Source organism: Podarcis bocagei, assembly GCF_964188305.1.
Source record: "Podarcis bocagei genome assembly, chromosome: 13".
Lineage (NCBI taxonomy): Eukaryota > Metazoa > Chordata > Lepidosauria > Squamata > Lacertidae > Podarcis > Podarcis bocagei.
This window is the reverse complement of record NC_138138.1, coordinates 30,984,043-30,999,052: the sequence shown is the minus strand read 5'-3', so window position 1 is coordinate 30,999,052 and position 15,010 is coordinate 30,984,043. Positions and strand designations below refer to the sequence as shown.

General features: G+C 40.0%; 3 protein-coding genes across 3 annotated transcripts; 1 reads left to right on the top strand and 2 right to left on the bottom strand.

Moving 5' to 3' along the window:
* Nucleotides 1-400: 400 nt before the first annotated feature.
* On the top strand, nt 401-1,207 carry LOC308570662 (olfactory receptor 11A1-like; the record flags this gene model as incomplete). The annotated part of the gene is made up of 1 exon (XM_081165574.1): nt 401-1,207. One exon carries the CDS (start codon nt 401-403, stop codon nt 1,205-1,207), a length of 807 nt encoding a protein of 268 aa, XP_081021700.1.
* A 3,150-nt stretch (nt 1,208-4,357) lies between these two features.
* On the bottom strand, nt 4,358-5,311 carry LOC308570520 (olfactory receptor 6F1-like; the record flags this gene model as incomplete). Its single annotated transcript, XM_081165425.1, has 1 exon — nt 4,358-5,311. The coding sequence occupies one exon, from the start codon at nt 5,309-5,311 to the stop codon at nt 4,358-4,360; it is 954 nt and encodes a 317-aa protein (XP_081021551.1).
* A 3,994-nt stretch (nt 5,312-9,305) lies between these two features.
* Nucleotides 9,306-10,262, bottom strand: LOC308571697 (olfactory receptor 2AP1-like; the record flags this gene model as incomplete). The annotated part of the gene is made up of 1 exon (XM_081167339.1): nt 9,306-10,262. The coding sequence occupies one exon, from the start codon at nt 10,260-10,262 to the stop codon at nt 9,306-9,308; it is 957 nt and encodes a 318-aa protein (XP_081023465.1).
* Nucleotides 10,263-15,010: the final 4,748 nt, after the last annotated feature.

The following is a 15,010-nucleotide window of genomic DNA, read 5'->3' as shown; positions in this document are numbered from 1 at the left end:
AATGCCTAGGACTTGCCGATCGAAAGGACGGTGGTTCGAATCCCCGCGGCAGGGTGCGCTCCCGTTGCTCGGTCCCAGCGCCTGCCAACCTAGCAGTTCGAAAGCACCCCCGGTGCAAGTAGATAAATAGGGACCACTTACTGGAGGGAAGATAAATGGCGTTTCCGTGTGCTGTGCTGGCTCGCCAGATGCAGCTTTGTCACGCTGGCCACGTGACCCGGAAGTGTCTCCGGACAGCACTGGCCCCCGGCCTCTTAAGTGAGATGGGTGCACAACCCTAGAGTCGGACACGACTGACCCTTACGTGCAGGGGTACCTTTACCTTTTTAATGCCTAAGCCAGTACCTCTCACATGCTGTAATCAATAAAGTTGTGGCCTTTTCTAGCACATTAACCTAATATGCTGTGTCCATGTGTCTTTATTATTAGCTTGCACACACCCATGTATTTCTTCCTGGGTAACCTTTTCTTCCTCGAGATCATCTATACATCCAACATTATTCCCAGGATGCTAACCAGTTTGATCTCTGAGAAGACCATTTCTTTTATGGACTGCATGATTCAGTTTTATTTCTTTGGATCACTGGGTGGCACTGAATGCCTTCTCCTATCAGTGATGTCTTATGACCGTTATATCGCCATATGCAACCCTGTCCACTACACAACTGTTATGAACAGCAACATGGGTGTTTGGCTGGCTGCTAGCTCTTGGATCAGTGGCTTTCTGATAACCTTAATTACAGTGTTGCTGATGAAAAGCTTGACCTTCTGTGGGCCCAATGAAATCGATCATTTCTTTTGTGATTTTTCTCCACTGCTGAAGCGTGCTTGTTCTGACACATACCTCTTTGAAAAGACTTCTTTCATTCTTTCTTCCAGTCTAACATTGATCCCATTCCTACTTACGGTTGTGTCTTACACCTATATATTGTCAGCTATTATCAAACAGGCTTCTGGCACCAGGTCTAAAAAGGCCATTTCTACCTGCTCCACTCACCTCATAGTAGTTACAACTTTCTATGGGCTGCTGATTACAATGTATGTGGTTCCTGCTGCTAAACACTCTGTAGACACAAGCAAGATCTTCTCAATCTTCTATACTATTGTGACTCCAATGATTAATCCCCTCATCTATAGCTTGAGAAACAAGAAGGTACGTGAAGCCTTGAAAAGGCTTGTAGATGCAAAACTTGTATTCTGGAAGTAGCAGAAATGGATAAATGTAATGAAGCAGGTCACATTTGAACTCTTACTTATCTATTTACAGAAGGAGAAGCAAGCCTGTAGACCTCCAGATATTGTTGGACTCCTGCTCCCATCAGCCCCAGGCACTACTGCTGATGGTAATGGATGATGAGATTTGTAGTCCAGCAATATATGGAGACCTACAGGTTAGCCACCTGCAATTTCCCAGAGCTATTTGCCTATTATGGAGCATATAATGTAACTTAACTAAATCACAGCAGGCACAGGTAATAATTGAGAGGTGTCAGGTAAGTATAGGCAGTGAAATCCAAAGAGAGAAAAGGGGACAGGGATGTTGGGATACTGCCAGGAAGACAAAGTCCATCATCGCCCCCAAGCTGGCTGCCGGACGATCCATCGATCTCCCGTAGTCACGCAGTATCAGCAATTAGCGACACGAGTTTCCAGAGCTCATGCACACTCTATCAGCAGATAAATCACAGCAGAAGTTGCATGCAGGAGAGCATTATTTACAAGTTTATTCAGCGTTGGTCAGAACAAAGAAAAACATGACTGCCTGCATCAGTGTCTCCAGACACAGAGAGAAAACGATAGCAATAGCAAACATAAACATCCTGTGAACAGGAAATGCACAGACTCTGTGACTCACAAAGCCTGCTTCCTTTCAAGGTGGAACGGAAATATCCTAACAAGGGAGAACAAATTGTTCATCAGAATTAGGGAACCCAGTAAATGAGTTGGAAATTGAACTGTAGTATGGAGGGGCAGTTTGAATCTGGGGGAGGGGGGAGGAACAGCAAAGAAGCCATACAAGAATCAGAAATAATTGTAGAAACATAGCTCTGCCCCAATCCACAAAAGTCACTTTCCCCACACCCCTATCACAGTTCTTGCTCCTCAGTATCATCCATCAAGCCTGCTTTTATAACTCCTTTCCCTAATCTTGTTTGCAAGTAGACTTTGGAGCAGAAATATGATTGCTAGGAAAGAATGACATGGAAATTAGAACATCCAGCAGAGACTCCCACAGTATTCTGGCTTGAATGTATCTGTCAGTTTAGGAGCTTAGTAATAAGAATGCTTCATCATGGAAGGTGGACAGGGAGAAGGTTACCTGATTATGATGTTTGTTCCGGGGGGCGGGGGGAGATGGTGGTGTAGAAATGATGACTGTATAGAATCACCCAGAAGTGATTATTAGAACTCCATCAAATCCATGTACTGCTGCTAATTGTTCCTAGAAAGATTTTGGTCTATCGTTTTCACAGATATCAGTGCATCTGAAATGTTTTAGAATTATCTCAGTTTTATTGGTGTTTAATATGAATATATTTCCATTAGTTAAGCTATATTATATTTGTATACCTTTATTTATTTATTTAAAAATTAACTGTTCCCATTAGTAAACATGTTATATTTGGACAGCTCCATCATTTTGCTTTATTATTCAATATACAGAATGATGCATACCTTCTATTTTTAAATTCAGTGCACAATTCACTTACCATTGCATGTTTCATGATACCTTCTTCTGTATAACTTAAATATTTTCAAAATAAACAAAGTAAGAAGCCCCAGTTATTTCAATGAGTAAGTCAATGTGTTGAGATTCCTGCATTGCAGAGAGTTGGACTAGATGCTTGAGGTTCCTTTCAACTTTACAGTTCTATTATTCTTATAGCCATGTAAATAGACACATAAATGAGAAATTTATATGGAGTAAAATTTGCAATGTTCTGAATTTTGCAGTGCAGTTCCCACATGAAGAAATGTTGACAAAAATACATACAGTAAAATTCATGCATTTGTGACATTAACATACAAAAATGCATTATATTAGGGCACATTATTTTCCAAAAATGTGTCTCTTAGGCAAAGATATATACAGACATGATGGATTTTCATGAGGGCTGTTTTATAATGCAAACTGATGTGGACATGTGGTAAATGAATATAATTAAGATTAGAAAAATGAGAAATGGAGAGAAATTGAAATGGACAGATTCATACATCCCAAATGGTGATTTAACATTTTAGCTACTGCAGCACAAGTCATATTTCTTTATGTGCAGTTACCAAATACATTGAACAGGGATGAGAGGATTTCATTCAACTTGATATTTTTGTTCTTTTGGTCCATTCTTTCCATCTTGTTTCATAGATTCAATTGGGGGTATTTTATTTCCTTTTATGAATGCATCAGACAAAGTTCCAAACTAAGATTTAAAACTGCCATATCCATTAAAGATCACAATGGAAAAGAGGCTCTTCTTAACCTTTTCACTTCATGACATTGTATCACTGCCCACTATGCCTCAAACATATTTTTCCCATCTCAGAAAAAAAGAAAAGAAAATCCTTTTTCTAATGGCATAAAATCGTAAGGTGCATTTTCAGCAAACCAAACAGCAGGCAAGTAAAGGACTAAAGTCCTTTAGAAAGTTAATTTTCCATTCCAGTTAACATACCTTATTTAATAATTACATTTGCAAAAGCTGGAAATAAACATTTAAAAATCCATGTGCGGATTTTTGTTAAAGCCACAAGAGGAATGAAACAAATTTGAACGGGGAGACTCTTTATCAGAATGTATATAGTGCAGTTATAAGAATGTCTCCTGGTAACTGTGTCTGTGTTCAAAATCTTTTCAAAAGGAAGCCAGTTTAGGTCATTAGTGGCAATGGAGACCGCCTCTCAGTTCCCTGACTCAACAGTGAACTGGTAGACTAGGATTGAAAAACTTCAGCCCTGGAGGTCAATGACAACCCTCCAGACATCCATTTTTGGTTGTTGGGATTCTTCCCAGACTACACATCTCCTCAGGGATGTGACCCTTCTATAAGTGTGTTTGCCTGGTTAAAATGTGATCTCAAAATATGATAATGCCTCTTAATTACTTGGATGGAGGATGGACAAATAAGTGGGAATGTCTACAACCCTCTGATTTTCAACGGTTGAAATGTAGCCTATGTGCAAAGGTAAAGAACACATCTATTGTTTCATTCAGTTTGGGGTCGGTCCTCCCCATCACTGAAATGTGGCTTAAAAAGATCCACTAGATCTAATGCAGATGAAATTAATATATATCAATGGTGAAGTCCATGCATGAAGTCAGTGGTAGTGAGAAGGTTTCCCCTTTCCTCTAAAAAATTTAATAAGTTCTCTGAAACACCTGGAATGATTTTTTAATTGCTTCCTTTACCTCTTTGTTCCTCAAGCTGTACACAAGGGGATTGACTAGTGGGGTGAGCAAAGTGTAGAACAGAGAAAAGAGTTTCTTCAAGTCACTCAGTGAACTGATATTTGGTAAGACATAGACTATCATCAGGGAGCCATAGAAGCAAGCAACCACAGTCAAGTGAGAGGAGCATGTAGAGAATGCCTTTTGTTTACCAGTGGTGGATGGGATTCTTAAAATGCTGTTGATGATGAAAATGTAAGATGTCACAGTTATGATAAAGGGTGCCAGTGTACCTATGAAGGATATTATGAAGGCTGTAGTTTCAACCAGATTAGTATCATTGCAAGAAAGTCTTATCATTGGGATCAAATCACAGAAGAAATGATTGATTTTGTTGGGTCCACAGAATTGCAGCTGAGATACCAAAAATATTATGAGACTGATAAACAGTGATCCACTGATCCATGATCCAGCAATAAGCATGATACAAATTCTCCCATTCATGAGCATTACATAATGCAATGGTTTGCAAATGGCTAAGTAACGATCATAAGACATCACTGCTAGAAAGTAACATTCTGTAGTTGCGAGATAACCAAAGAAATACAGCTGGGCAAAGCATCCATTAATAGAAATGGTTCTGTCCCCAGTCAGAAAACTGACCAGCATCCTTGGCATGATGGTTGAGCTGTAGCAAGTCTCCAGGCATGACAGGTTTCCCAGGAAGAAATACATGGGTGTGTGAAGATGCTGATTGAGGACTACTAGAATAATAATGAGAATGTTTCCAGCCATTGTCACAAGGTAGATAGGAAGAAAAAGTATGGAAAACAATGTCTGTAAGTCCTCACTATTAAAGTCCAAGAGGATGAATGCCACAGGAGCTGTTTGGTTTTCCTCTTCTGTGTTGACATTCAGTTTCATCTAAGTAATATCAGATAATATTAATGAATATTTAGGTTTGAATATGTGATTGAGAAGTTACAGCCTGTTAGCTGTATCTAGATCAAACATGATGAAATCAATGGACGTTTTATTATTATATTAACCTTCTATTGTTTTCTCTCCATGAAGTGCAAGGTAATACACATTCTTCTCCCACCAGCTTCTATCCTCACCTTGTGAGGTTAGGATAAGGGGAAGCAAGGATTTGAAACTGGATTTCCCTAGGCATGTTGTTCTAATCACTACTCCATTCTGGATTTCAAGACTAACTTAAGCCCCATTGATTTAAAAAATTCAGCAATGGTTTCTGGTGTATATCTATGAAAGTTAAGCAACCCACCATAACACTTTTTAACAATGTTCTGAAACTAAGAATGCTTTACATCTAAGTTCTTTTCTAAAGTTTCTAACAGTGATGGGCCACTATGGCTCTACTTATGTTATTGGACTACAAGTACCATTACTCTTGACCATTGACCATGATGACAATGTATAGTGAGAGCTGGAGTCCAAAATCTTGTTAGTAGTATTATTATTTTTTCAAAAAAAATTGTTGTTCCAGTAAAAATCTGTAGCTTGATCATTTTCCTAGGCCTGTTTTACACATACTGAAGTTCTCTCAGGAACTCAGGAAGTTAATAGCCAGCTCATCCTTGCATGGCAAAGAGGAGGAACAAAATTTATAGTCACAAATATTTGACTAGAAATCCTGTCTACTACAATTTACACCCTACTGAACTTAGTGTGGCTTGCTCTCAAACATAGTGTTTATAGGATTACAATCTTAAAAGACTGAAAGCTGTTATGTTACCATAGATATATCAATCTAAAATGTAGAATCCAAAAAGAAGTTATTTAAGTGATGATATCTGGATAACATAGCAGGGACACGGGTGGCGCTGTGGGTAAAACCTCAGTGCCTAGGCCTTGCCCATCGCATGGTCGGCGGTTCAAATCCCCGTGGTGGGGTGAACTCCTGTCTTTTGGTCCCAGCTCCTGCCCACCTAGCAGTTCGAAAGCACCCTTAAGTGCAAGTAGATAAATAGGTACCGCTTTATAGCGGGAAGGTAAACAGCGTTTCTGTGTGCTGCGCTGGTGCTGGCTCGCCAGAGCAGCTTCGTCACGCTGGCCACGTGACCCGGAAGTGTCTCCGGACAGCGCTGGCCCCCGGCCTCTTAAGTGAGATGGGCGCAGAACCCTAGAGTCGGACACAACTGGCCCATATGGGCAGGGGTATCTTTACCTTTACCTTTATCTGGATAACATAATTAGATTTTTCTTTCGTATACATGAATTCAGAACAAAATGCATTATATCAATCAAGAGACATAGGGGACTCCAACAGGCATATTTTAGGGTTTGCAGAACAAATAACAGCTAGATTGCTTTTAGGGCCACTGTGAATGGTGTCAGGTGTGAAATGGCAAGTCCTAAATCTTAAATCCAATAAGTGGGCTGCTGACAAGCCAAAAAGTAACATGTCCCACTACAATGACAACTCTTTCAGCTCTGCCTTAGCAGTTGTGGGTGATAGATCCCTCATTACCATGGATCCTTACCTTAACATCAGAACACATTAGGTGATGAATCCCATAAAGTTCTGGATCAATCTACCTTTTCATTGTGGTATTCAGCACACATCTGCTCTCAAATGTAAATTGCAAGGATGTCATCCTATTACCGACAATCCCTCAAAACATCCATCTAGAAAATGTCCTTGCATGTTTGACAATTCTCTGTTTATATTGAAAATATGAATGTCTCTTCTTGGTTAATGTCATCCATTGCCAAATATATCTTATATAAAGTTATATAATGCACCTGAAAAGTCTCACTGATAAATGGAAGAAACATTTCAAAATCATTTGGGAAATCACCGACTCCCCCCTGATCAGTGAGTTACCTTAATGATTGCAAATTCTCTGTAGTTTTTCCCCCCTGAGGTCAAGAGCTATGAAGAAATTCACTAGAAAAATAATCCCTGCCAGTAAATCTTGTGTTCAGAGCTCTATATGATTTTGTATATTTTTCCACTTTTCCTTTATTTTGCAAGTTGCAAATCCATCTACGAGCACTGAGATCGCCACTCAACCCAGGTTGTTATAATGAAGACAGTGAATACATTATAGTGTAATGCATGTTAGCAATTCCTGGGAAACATGTCATGTCTGGAGCCTTGCTCATTCTTCTGCTTGCTTTTAATGAACTTCTTCACCACACCTAGCTTTGACATGAGTCAATCCTCACTTCACTAACTTTGTCTTTTAAGTGCCTAAAGACTCTTTGCAATGTTTTCCTGAAAAAAGACTAACAGGCCTCTGCAAAATTAATTAACACTGAAATGGACACACAGGAAGGTAATTTATTTGTAAATATTTGTTAAACCATCATTTGATGGCTGATATATGAACTTTTACTCTGTGCTATAATCAGTGCTTTTTTTCTAGGGGTACGCATACCCCTAAACATTTTGTGAATCTTTGTACAGTGGACCCTCTGGATACAAATTAAATTTGTTCCGGGGGTCTGTCTGCAACCTGAAAAGTCCATAGGCAGAGGCGCCACTTCTGCGTATGCGTGCATGGCAAAAGCCGGAAGCATACACTTCCGGGTTTGCCCCATACGTAACCCGAAAGTTATGTATCCAGAGCAGTATGTAACTAGAGGGTCCACTGTACTTTTGTCCATTTACTTTATTTATTTCCCTTGATTTGAACTATAAAATGGTGCTTTTCTTGAGTCAAAATGAGAGTACCCCAAAACATTTTTTAAGAGAAAAAAAGTGCAGGCTATAATACATTCTTTTAAAGCAAGGTGAGGAACCTCAGGCCATATTTGCTCTCTAAGCTCCAGGCACACATACCCTCCTCCAGTTCCTGGAAGGTCTCCCTGAACTCTAATAAAGCCCCTTGCTTGCTGGGTTTGAGAGATGTCCATGAAGAAACATCTGGCATTCATGAAAAAAGTTTCCGCACTTTAGTTTTAATAAATGAATAGCCAATGTGGCTGGTACTTAGAACAATAGGAACACAGAAATATAAAGTTGGAAGGGGACCGAATGTTGGAGGGTCATCTAATCCAGCCCCCTGGAGTGCAGGAATCTTTTGCCCCATTGTTTGAATGCCAACAGGAAGCTTAACTAAATAACAATTAAAAAGAGACTACAGTGGTGCCCCGCAAGATGAATGCCTCGCAACATGGAAAACTCGCTAGACGAAAGAGTTTTCCGTTTTGGAGGTGCTTCGCAAAACGAATTTCCTATGGGTTTGCTTCGCAAGACGACAATGTCTTGCGAGTTCCTGCTGGTTTTTTTTCCTTCCCCCCCCTTTTTCTAAGCCGCTAAGCCGCTTATCAGTTGATCCGATAAGCAGATAAGCCACTAGAAGCTGCTAGAAGCCGCTAATAGCGCTAATCCGCTAATCCTTCAATGGGCTTGCTTCGCAAGACAAAAAAACCGCTAGACGAAGAGAATCACAGAACGGATTCTTTTCGTCTTGCGAGGCACCACTGTACATTCCAGGGTCCTGTGTCCAAAGTGTAGACTAATACAAAATATATAAAAAGTTTCTTTATTAAACACCAGACACCAGAAACATTCATACTGAGGATATAGAATGGTATCTACTTGATTTCTTATTATGCAGTTTCCCCCATTTCTCCCTAAATTTCAATGAATTCTATGAAACACCTTGAACCCTTTTTTTTCTTGGCATGTGATTTATGTCATTGTTCTTCAAACTGCATATAAGGGGTTGACCAAATGGTCTAAGGCATATATTGTGGTTGGAAGAATGCCTCCTGATAGTTGTGTCAGTGTTTAATGTCTTTCCAACTTGAGTGTCAACAAGAGCTACAAAGAAGACAATTTTCCAGGATCCTGCCTCTAAAATTATGATTTAACAACATGCATTAATATCACTTCCTTTATTAGTCAGCATAAAGCATTCACATTCTGAAGGTAGAAAATTTTTCCTTAATAATAATGCCTCTGAAGCATCTTGCATGTTTTTTTAATTGCTTCCTTTACCTCTTTGTTCCTCAAGCTGTACACAAGGGGATTGACTAGTGGGGTGAGCAAAGTGTAGAACAGAGAAAAGAATTTCTTCAAGTCACTCAGTGAACTCATGTTTGGTAAGACATAGACTATCATCAGGGAGCCATAGAAGCAAGCAACCACAGTCAAGTGAGAGGAGCATGTAGAGAATGCCTTTTGTTTACCAGTGGTGGATGGGATTCTTAAAATGTTTTTGATAATGTAAACATAAGATGACACAGTTATGACAAAGGGTGCCAGAGTACCTATGGAGGATAGTATGAAGGTTGTAGTTTCAATCAAATCAGTCTCATTACAGGAAAGTCTTACCATGGGGGTGAAATCACAGAAGAAATGGTTGATTTTGTTGGGTCCACAGAAATTCAGTTGAGACATGAAGAATATTATTGGACTCATTGCCAGACACGCAATGATCCATGGTCCAACAATCAGCAGAATGCACATTCTGTCATTCATAAGTATTGTGTAATGTAATGGTTTGCATATTGCTAAATAGCGATCATATGACATCACTGCTAGTAAGTAACATTCTGCAGCTGCAAGAGACCCAAAGAAATACAGTTGTGTAAAGCACCCTTTAATAGAAATAGTTCTGTCTCCAGTCAGAAAACTGACCAGCATCCTTGGCATGATGGTTGAGCTGTAACAGGTCTCCAGGCAGGACAGGTTTCCCAGGAAGAAATACATGGGTGTGTGAAGGTGTTGATCAGTAACCACTAAAATAATAATGAGGATGTTCCCAGCCATGGTGACAAGGTAGATAGTTAGGAACAGTATGGAAAATAACATCTGTAGGTCATCATTGTTAAAATCTAACAGAATAAATGCCACAGGAGCTGTCTGATTTTCTTCTTTCTCATTGACAGTCAAGTGCATCTAAGGGATAATAGATAGCAATTAGGCATGAATATTTGTTTCCTCAGGATCCTCAGAAGATTAGTTTATGACTTAGAGCAGACTGATTGAAATATATCGCTTTAACTCCAAGGAGTACAGCTGCACTCTTACACTAACCACCACAACATTCTGTGTCTCACGACCAACTTCCCCCCTTTATTTCAAAGGCTCTATTTTTGTTTTGTGAGTATATCCAGTATTAACTAGGAAAAATTAAACAAGAAATCTTTTGCAAGAATATGTTGCAAAACTCAGTATAACAATAAAATAATGTGTGTATGTGAAAGAAATGGGTGCAACAGATGTGGGGAGCCTGCGGCTATCCATCTGGGATTCGACATTTATTCATGATGGCCACAGATTCCAAATTCCTGGTTTTCATTGGTCTATTTGTTTTGCTTTAGTTACAATAAAGCTCATTCAGTTAATCTCTCAGGAGCTCACACACTTATTCCCTAGTAGTGATGTTGGAAGATTCTGTTGAACAAAAAAAAATCAAGCACATTTCCTTATGTTGAGCCCATCTTACCCCCCCAAATGTTTGCAATGATTTATTTCACCACACATCTCTACTAATATATATATATTTAGAAACATGAACACTTTGTTTAAGGTACCGTATTTTTCGCTCTATAAGACACACATTTTGCCTCCTAAAAAGTAAGGGGAAATGTGTGTGTGTCTTATGGAGCGAATATAGGCTGTGCAGCTTTTGCTGAAGCCAGAACAGCAAGAGGGATCTCTGCGCAGTGAAAGCAGTGATCCCTCTTGCTGTTCTGACTTCACTTTGCTGGAGAGGTGCTGCGCAGAGAGGGAGAGCTGTGCAGTGCCCCTTGTCTAATCCCCTTTTGAAGTCATCCAAGTTAGTAGCTGCCACTCAGTCTTGTAGCAAGTTCTGTCTTTTAACCATACATTGTGCAAAGTTCTTCCTTTTGTCTGTCCTGATCTCATACCTAGCCGCTTCCTTGGATGAGTGTGGGGCGGGGCGGTGATATAAGTATCTTCAAGGTTCAGGGGATCCTGATGAAACCCTTTGGTTGTTTATTAATTAGTTTAGTACAACATTTGATTCAGAATATTTTTTTTCTTGTTTTCCTCCTCTAAAAACGAGGTGTGTCTTATGGTTGGGTGTGTCTTATAGAGTGAAAAATATGAAAAATATTTTCATACCACTTTAGGTAAAGGAAAAGGATAATTAAGTCCAGTCAAAGGCATCTGGTGTTGCAGTGCTCATCTCGCTTTAAGGCCAAGGGAGCTGGAGTTTGTCCACAGACAGCTTTCCAGGTCATGTGGCCAGCATGACTAAACTGCTTCTGGTGCAATGGAACACTGTGATGGAAGCCAGAATGACGGAAATGCCGTTTCCCTTCCCACCACAGCGGTACCTATTTATCCACTTGCACTGGCATGCTTTCAAACTGCTAGGTAGGCAGGAGCTGGGACAGAGGAACAGAAGCTCACCCCGCTGTGTGGATTTGAACTGCCAGCTTTCTGATCGGCAAGCCCAAGAGGCTCAGTGGTTTATACCACAGCACCACCCTCATCCACTTTATCATTAATATTGCTAAGTAGTACATACTATTCCAAAAAGTAAACTATATAAAATAGAAGAATCATTTCAAAATCATCAAAAAGCTTGCTGATATAAGAAAGTGTTTTGTCACATGCCAGAAGGTCAATAAAGAGGGTCCCTATCTAAATCTCAGGCCAGGGGAAATTTATGAGGCTTGGGCCTTGTAAATACGTACATAAGTCTATTGGATATGGAAGAGAGAGAAGAGACTGACTGCCACCCAAGAAGATGGTGGCAGATAAAAAGGGCTTAATTCTCCACAAAATCAGATCCTTACAATGTCTGGAGCCAGTGAGCCAAGCAAAAAGAATTCATATGGAGAACAATTGATTAATCAGGTGTAAATCAGGAAAAGGTTGTTCCTTGTGGTGGCACTGTCAGTGATGTGTTTTACTAGTAGTCAAAGACATTCCTGTTTGCCTAAGCATTTATTATTTAACATTGTTGTACATTACTGTGAAACATTTTGTGAAAAGCAATATAAAATATATAAATTAAAAATCAGATAAACAAGCAACAACAACAAAAAATACCCCATTCACTGAGAGGACAGCAAAAAATAAAACCCAAGAAAGGATGGAAGAAGCACAGGATTCAACAGAGTCTTGTATCATTTCCATAATGTTTCAGACTTGAAAAGCCTATTACAACATAGCTGAGTTACATTTTACCTTAAGACACTGGGAGGCAACTGTGGAGGCCATCAGTGCCACAACCGGAACCATGTGATCAATAATGGGGAACCTATGGCTGTCCAGATGTAAGTCAAGGGTGGGGAAACTGTCACCTTCCACATGGACTTGTAGCCAAGCAGCATCTGTAGGGAGAGAAGTTCACCACTTCTGAGCAACAATAAAAATCACTTACACAGTGGTTGCTCTATCAGCACACCCTCTCTATCAACTGCTCCATCCCACTACCTCAAGGTGTGATTTCCCCCTCCTAGTTTGAACATAATGCAGTGGGCAATGCTAGTTCAATGTATCAGTGTGCCTCAGAGTATTTCATTTTCCCATAAGGAAGGGAGGGAAATAAAGAGTCCAAGTTGGCAGATCAATTTCTTAAGGGGACACTAAGTATATGGAATCAGATATAGAACACAAAAGTCCTAGCTGACATGCTCAAAAGACACGAATGCAATTCCATTGATGTGTCTCTCTTCAAACTTAACAGCCATTTGGTTTTTGGTCATTTGACTCCTAGTCCAAGAGAGAATAGATTGATTTATGCCATTTTAAATCTTCATTTTTACATCTTTTAACTCAAACTGGAAGCTAAATACATAGAAATTTAAATGGGCATGAAACTATGTCCAACAACTTCATTCATATTCTGCACCAGATCACTGAATTCACGCTAAAGTGCTCCCTTCAAGGAGTTCTTACCTTAAAGCCACAACACACTAGATGGCTGAAGAGTTGGTTTTGCTTCATCTTAGAATGCAAAGTACAGTACTTGTAAAAGAACGGAAATAAATGCACTTTCTGCTGGTCTTCAGTGCACTCTATCTTTTGAATGTATATTCTATCATGTATTTCATGAAAATTTGGCAATCCTCTGTAATAATGAAAAGATTATTGTCTCTGCTTGAACTGTGCAGCCATTGCTGCATATAACCAATTTATGCCTTATATAACCATCTAAATCTATCACTGCATCTGAAAAGTCTCACTGGGAAAGGAGTATGCAAGAGTAAAAAAACAAAAACAAAAAACCTATCAAAGTCATATGGGAAACCAAGGACTCCACAATGATTAATGAGTTTTCTTCATTCTGAGAAATCCTTTGTAGATTTCCTCAGACCAAGAGCCCTGGAGAAATCATTGCACCATCTGGACTAGGATTCAGGATTTTAGCTGATATATGTTCATTTGTTTTGTCCTTTTGTATGTTTCAAATGTCTGGCAGCAGGGAGAGTACCACTCTGTCAATATCAGCTTTTCTCAGTCTTGGGTCCCCAGATGTTGTTGGACTACAACTCCAGTCATCCCTGATGTCTGGTCCTGCTAGCAAAGGATGATGTCCATCAGCATCTGGAGTCCTAAGTTATGAAAGTCTGATCTAGATGTTCTAATCAGAATAGTGATAACCATGTGCTGGTAACAAGACAAACTAGCTCCAGTTTTTGTCAAGGGTGGGCATAGAAACAATTCTGAAGTTGCCTTTCCTATCCAATTACTGTTCTGCAAGCAATCCCATTTCATTTCCTTATGAGAATTATTACAAGGAGATGATGGAATGGCTTCTTAAGATGTGTATGATGTAGCAACATTCCTGGGGAGAGGACAGATCACATACAAAATGGGAGTACTAGGAGAAATTAATAAAATGCAGATAAAATTTTGTCATTTTTTTTTAAAAAAAATGAATGTGGAGAGGTGGAGACCTGAATATAAGAGTGGGGGGGGGGGGTGATGAGAAAAGTAAATAAACTAAAATTGAAAGGCTCACCAATCCCATGAATGTGGGCAGTGGAATGCTGATTTGAATAGAAAGCTTCTAAACAAAAAAATATATAATGTAGCTGACAGGTTTTCTGATAGTTGTGTTAGAATTTGAATTTCTGTCAACTTAAACACAAACACGCGGGACGCGGGTGGCGCTGTGGGTAAAACCTCAGTGCCTAGGACTTGCCGATCGTATGGTCGGCAGTTTGAATCCCCGCAGCGGGGTGAGCTCCCGTCGTTCGGTCCCAGCTCCTGCCCACCTAGCAGTTCGAAAGCACCCCTAAGTGCAAGTAGATAAATAGGGACCACTTTATAGCGGGAAGGTAAATAGCGTTTCCGTGCACTGCACTGGTGCTGGCTCACCAGAGCAGCTTCGTCACGCTGGCCACGTGACCCGAAGTGTCTCCGGACAGCGCTGGCTCCCGGCCTCTTAAGTGAGATGAGCGCACAACCCTAGAGTTGGACACGACTGGCCTGTACGGGCAGGGGTACCTTTACCTTTAAACACAAACAGGAAGTCTACATATATGATTGCAAAACAGACTGATTTCTGGACCTTGCCTCTGAAACAAACATTGACAAAATGCATTATGATTTTTTTCTTTATTCAATAGCTTAAAGCATCAACATCATGGGGGGGGGGAGGTTTCCACCTTGTTTCCCACACTTTAGAGGTAAAAGAGTTATCCTGGTTTTTCTTCTGTATT